Genomic DNA, 6000 nt, shown 5'->3' on the forward strand with positions numbered 1-6000 from the left:
TCTTCCCCCACTAAAGTTTCTAACCTTTTGTGAAGACTATCAAGATCAAGGGTGGGCAGCGAGGGCTGAGACACTGCAGGTTTTCCTCAGCAGGTGAGCTGCTGATGAGCGTCACCTCTGAGCATAAACACCTGATCGTCAACGAAATTACCTGCTGAGGTGATTGGTAGTAAGGAAAACCTGCAGTGTTTCGGCCCTTCATGGCACATGATTGCCCACCCCTGATCAAGATCATTTTGGAGGTCTAATATTTTAAAATGAAGCCTTCTAATTCTAAGACCCAAAATCCTCCTAAGGTAACTGTGCTGGATCTTTTCTGCTGTGTGACCTGCTTCTAGTGCCTTTTGCTTCATGCATTTGGGAATAACATTGTTTTGTTTGCATCTCAGGTTAAATCTTAAGTGGTTTCTAAAGTTAGCTATCTTTTTAGCAGTCTTTTCCAGCTTACGTACCAGTGCCAGGGCCTCATGCCCACAGTTGGTCGCAATGTTTCTGTGTAGGCTCTCAGTTGTCCAGATGGTTTCCATGGTAGAGAAGCTTGAATCTTCGACTGGACTGGGTTGCTTGACGCTAGGACGTTTCGCTTCAAATCGCAGAAGCTTCCTCAGCTAAAATTCGTGCTCTGGTAGTCTGAATTCTGTCTTCTGTCAATGATTATCTTGCCCCAGTTTGCTTTGCTTTCCGTCCCACTGCACTATCTTGCACCCGCCTTTGTGTTTGTCACCCACACCCCTTCCAGGACCTTCACTAACACCTGCGTCTTGTTCTTCTAATTACACCACCAGTTATTTAAGCCCTCACAGTCTCACAGCTCATGGCCAGATTGTTGAATGTATTTCACTTTCCGGCCCTCACGCCTTGTCCTGTTTTGTCTTCGTATCAGCCTGCCGGTATTTGACCTAGTTCTGTCCACGACCACGTTTTTGCCTTTGCCTCGAACGCCACCACGCCTTGTGTTTTGACCTCAGCCTGTTTATTCGACCTCGCCTCAGTCTGCCCTCTGTCTGTACCTTTGCTTCGCTGCTGGACCACCTGTGTACCGAATCCCTGCCTGTTACAACGATTAAACCTAATTCTAACTGCATCTGCTGTGAGTTTGCATTTGTGTCCACCCGGTTTGTGCCACACCCTGACAGGGTGCAGTGTTTTTTTCGCCTCGATAAAAACATCAAACTTTTCCCAATGATTTGTGGTTGTAAACATCACCAAAATGTATAATAACGTAAGAAAAAGATCACATGAAGTGAGCTGCTGTGCTCTATTTGTTGTGGAAAGCTGACAAACGTCACCAGCGACGCTGTCCCTGGGTTCACAACATCCTCATGAGACATTCCCAGTTCATGGAGTTTCATTATTTGCTGCAGGAGCTGCGTCTGGATGACAGCCGCTTTCAGCGGTACTTATATACTCATAATTGTGTTATAAACCAGTCACCATTTGTTTTATTATACATCTGTGTAGTTAATAAATAAAGCAATCTTCACAGACGATTCATTCGCACGCGCATGTGAAAAAAAAACTGGCTGCTGCCGCTGCTGCTCGCTGTCCCCTCAAACTCTGTCATAATTGTGAAATAAAGGACAAAAGGGACATAAGTCCTGCTCACAGTCTGGCTACCAGAGACAGGACATGTCCACACCAAGTATAAACTCCAGACATCTCCACGTCACTACATATCCAGTCCCTGATTGGTCATCGTGACGCAACAAGACGAAAAAGTTCAGATTTTTCAACTTGGGGAGGAGGGCAATGCGATATCGTGCCATAAATGCTCCATTCGCTCAAAATCGCTTCATTCGCATTGCTTCATTCATGTCCATCATGTCGCATTGCGTGGCTTGAACTTTTGTGGCGCCACAATGCGTCCTTCCATAGGGATTGCATGGCAACCTGTCACCGCCATCGCTTGCATGTCGTCCAGTGTGAATGCGACATCAGTCAAGTTTGTTAAAAGAGACAGAGAAAAAGCAACCAGCTACCATGCAGTGTTGGCGTTTTACAGCGACAAGAGACAAGTGGTGCTATGCTACCTGCTTGGCGTACATTGATTGGTTGCTGGTTAATTTGCAGTTATTTAGAATAAAGTTGACATTTACATTGTAAAACATCAAACCTCAGTTTGACAGTGAATTTTTGTATGTATTTACCGGCAGATGTATTCATTCATTCATCTTCTACCGCTTAGTCCAATTAAGGGTCACGGGGGGCTGGAGCCTATCCCAGCAGCCATAGAGCGCGAGGTGGGGTACACCCAGGACAGAACGCCAGTCTGTCGCAGGGCCACAAACAGACAAACAAACACAGACACACCCACACACACACCTACAGACACACCTAAGACTACACCTAACCCGCATGTCTTTGGATGTGGGAGGAAACCGGAGCACCCGGAGGAAACCCGCGCAAACATGGCGATAACAAGCAAACTCCACACAGAAAGGCCACGGGAATTGAATTGTTTTTACTCCCTAACACTGGTATAATATCAACCCCCCAACAAAAAAACCATATCAGTCAAGGTCTAGAAAAAGTGTCTGAGATCCCCTTTAAATTCTAATGATGTTGCTTTTGTGTATTCAGACTTTACTAACGGCTGGTGTTTCTGTGTCCCACAGGGTAACGGTGTGCACAGGAACTCCCATTGGTGAGCAGTGAGAAACCCCAGTAGCGCTCACGCTGCAGCTCTGAAACAGCCAGTCAGCTGTCACGCTTCACTGTACTTTCATGTTCTTTCCTTTGCACTCGCTGACTGTAGGTTTGCTGCTGGCCGTGGTTCCCTAAGCTGGCTCTGAAAGGAACCGTCAGCTCCAGCGTGGAGATGAATGGCGTCTCGTCACTGCTGACAATAAAAAAAAAGTCAAAGCTTTTATCAGCGGACTTTGTGCGTGCTGCCGGGTATCAGACACTCATTTGGAAGTCAAAGCATGGAATGACACGCCATGGTTTTTTTTACCGTAAAGCCATTTTGCAAAATTTGCTGGGAACAGACTGTGAGCTCCACGCTGGACCCAGAATTTAAAACAACCAACAGCGGGCCTTCATGGCTTCCAGGCTAGACTTCACAACGAGATAGGCCTGACTGTTTTTAATACCCAGCACAGTGCTAACAGCAGAGTATTGATAAGTGGATTGTAATGGATTGTCTTCAAACGTGGTGGGAATATTGTGGATGGACATCTAGAGGTGATTAGATTTTGAAGTAAAGGTTAAATAAACATGGTCCAAAACAACACCTTTTATGTATATCTCAACAACGAAGAAACTGAGACGGATGATCGGAAGCAGACATTAAATATTTGTGATTGACTGATATGAATGACTTAATAATGAAGTTGTATGACGAAGTCGTACAAAGTCGAGAACACTGTCACAGACAGATGTTTATTTCCTTGTATATTTATATTGTGGTGTGTAGAGTCGGCTCTCCGATGCCTTTTTATTTTATCTTACGGTAACTGTGTATGATAAAGATGCCAACAGAACCCAAAATAAGGGCCCTGTCCCACTGGCGTTTAGGAGGATTTGCGTATGGATTGCGCACAAAATTGGCCCATATTCGCCAAACATCCGCAATATCCGTGTAATATGCCTGTATGAGTCATCCGTCATCCGAACATGCCCGTGATCATCCACAGAGGCACGCATGTCCGCAGCCAGGATTTTTGAGTAGCTCAAAAATCTGGATGCGGATAACATCCGCCTTACATACTCCATATATACTCAATTCATACACAATACATACTCACTCTATGCGCTGTATATCTGCCGTTAACCGCTGATATCCGCAACTGACGGGGATTTTCGGCTTGAGAGCGGACTGGGACAGTGTGTAAAATAGATATATTGCATGCCCATCATGTCCACATCACAAACTAAAATATGTTGTAGCGAATGCATACAAACTGGCCACAAATAAAGTGCTTTCATTACATCTGCTTTGCAGCTGATTTGCGGACAATCTGTGAATGCATAACAAACATGTCACGTAAACCCAAAGTACTATATGTGGCAGAAAGCGACATACCTGCCAGTCAGTGCCGGTCTGGCTGTGTAGATCCACAAAGCTGCTGCAATCCAGGACTTTTATTTAACACCAACAAAAGGAAGAGTTGCTGTTTAGCCACAACTCACGCTGAAGTCTGTTTTCTGTGACACTCTCAAAAAAAAAAAAAAAAAACACCGTCTCACATGAGCGGCTTCCCCCCTCCCGCTCCCCAAACTCATGAACAGTTAAACCTCGCATGACAAAATGAGCATTAACTCTGTGATCAACTTGTCCAAGTCCAGCAAATGCTCCAGAGCCTGTATTGTTGGTGTGAATAGTGATGCTGACAGCCCGAGTGCGCTTATTTTATGACCTCAATGCAGATGCCGTGCACGCGCAACACGTGCGTGATGCATTCATAATACACCCGTAATACCGCCGTGATAATCTCAATGTGTCGGATCAGTTTCCTCACTACATGCGTTATATAACCGTGATTGTTCATCATATATTCGCTATATATTATCAATATATCCGTAATTCATACTGGGACATTTGTCATTTTTGGCCATTTTTGTTGTGGACGACAACGAACGCCCGCAATTTGTATACTCAATTCATGTGCAATTGATCCTCTCCCCAGTGGGACAGGGCCCTAAGACGTTCACTGGTCATCTCAAGTCGATGTCAGAACCTAAATTTTCCGTTGTTTTTATGGAGTTAGTTGTGAAATTTTCAGAACTCGCTGACTAATTGTAGGCTTGCCCTCCTAATTGCAGGAGAACTGTCCAGATGTGTTGGACAACGAAATTAAGACACTTTGCTTTCATATTGTAACATTTGAAAATACAGAAATTAATTGTATGTGTGGAAGTTTTTGGTCTTTGAATTAATTGACATCAGTCATTAAAAAATACAAAGTGTTTGGTGAAGCTGTCTGGAGTTGACAGCTCTCAGACACTGAGACACGGTGCAAGGAGAAGTGAGGGAAGCCATCAAGATTCTCTGAAGGAGTTATAGGCTTTTGCGGCTGTGTTTGGAGAAATTGTGCATAGTGCAACCTTTGATTGTTGCATCAACGGATACATAACTTCATGTTGGAAGAGAACCATTTTCTTCAAAAGATTATATAGAAATTTCAGGACTCAAGTCCAGATTTGATCAGAGTTTATATGTAGCAAAGAGCAGGGTAGCTGAGCTGGCCTTCCCAGTCTGTAGACCTGGGTTCAAACCCTACTCATTCTGCCTGTGTCCTTGGACAAGAGAAGTAACTGTCCTAGTCCACCTGACTGTAAACAGGTATCAGCCTTGACTTGTGTTAGATGGTGTCCTACACAGGGGAATCATAGGCTGCCAGAATCTGAAGATAAGCACCACCACGTTCTTGTAACAAAATCCTTCTCTGCTTCACTATATCCTGAAGATGGGCTCGTGATGGAGCACAGTGCACAGTTCCTCCAATCACAACCTCTAATGGTTCCACAGTTGTCTTGGTGGCTTCCCTCACTTCTCTCCTTGTTGCTCCAGACAGATGTAGCATACTCTTTGTATGTCTTCATGTCTGCATTTTTTTTTTATTTCACTACATGAATTTTTTTCTTGTTTTTCAATAACTTTGAATATTTTATTAAATGGTTTTAATTTTAAAAATGGTCTCATTTGCTTTTCTTTCTGAACATATTTTAAAATGATGTGCTTAAAATGCAGAAGTTCTGTTCATTCTTTTCAGGACTCTTCACACCAACAGAGTGCAAGCATTCAATGTTGCAGTCATGTACAAATACTAATGTGAGAAATGAGCAAGATTTTACTACAACTGACTTATAAAAAGAAAATAAAACATTTAATTTCACACCTAAATCGTCATCAGTGATCAGTGTAGCATTTATGCTACTAGTAATGTGTTCATATTAATATGCTGTTAGTGTGTTAATGGATTGTTGATGTATGAATTTTAATATTAAAGAATACTATTGCTGATGTTATATTTTAAAGTTTACTTGATCTAATGGACT

General features: G+C 43.2%; 1 protein-coding gene across 2 annotated transcripts in view; it reads left to right on the forward strand.

The window, feature by feature from the left end:
* The window catches only part of gprc5c (G protein-coupled receptor, class C, group 5, member C), a 45989-nt gene extending 42380 nt beyond the window's left edge, over positions 1 to 3609 (forward strand). For both annotated transcript variants that reach the window (XM_034194382.1, XM_034194383.1), the window contains exon 5: positions 2616 to 3609. In XM_034194382.1, the coding sequence (XP_034050273.1) occupies positions 2616 to 2648 (33 nt within the window). In that variant the 3' untranslated portion in view covers positions 2649 to 3609. The remainder of the gene's footprint in view (positions 1 to 2615) is intronic.
* The last annotated feature ends 2391 nt before the right edge of the window (positions 3610 to 6000 follow it).

This window comes from Thalassophryne amazonica, chromosome 18, assembly GCF_902500255.1.
Source record: "Thalassophryne amazonica chromosome 18, fThaAma1.1, whole genome shotgun sequence".
In the NCBI taxonomy this organism is placed as follows: Eukaryota; Metazoa; Chordata; class Actinopteri; order Batrachoidiformes; family Batrachoididae; genus Thalassophryne; species Thalassophryne amazonica.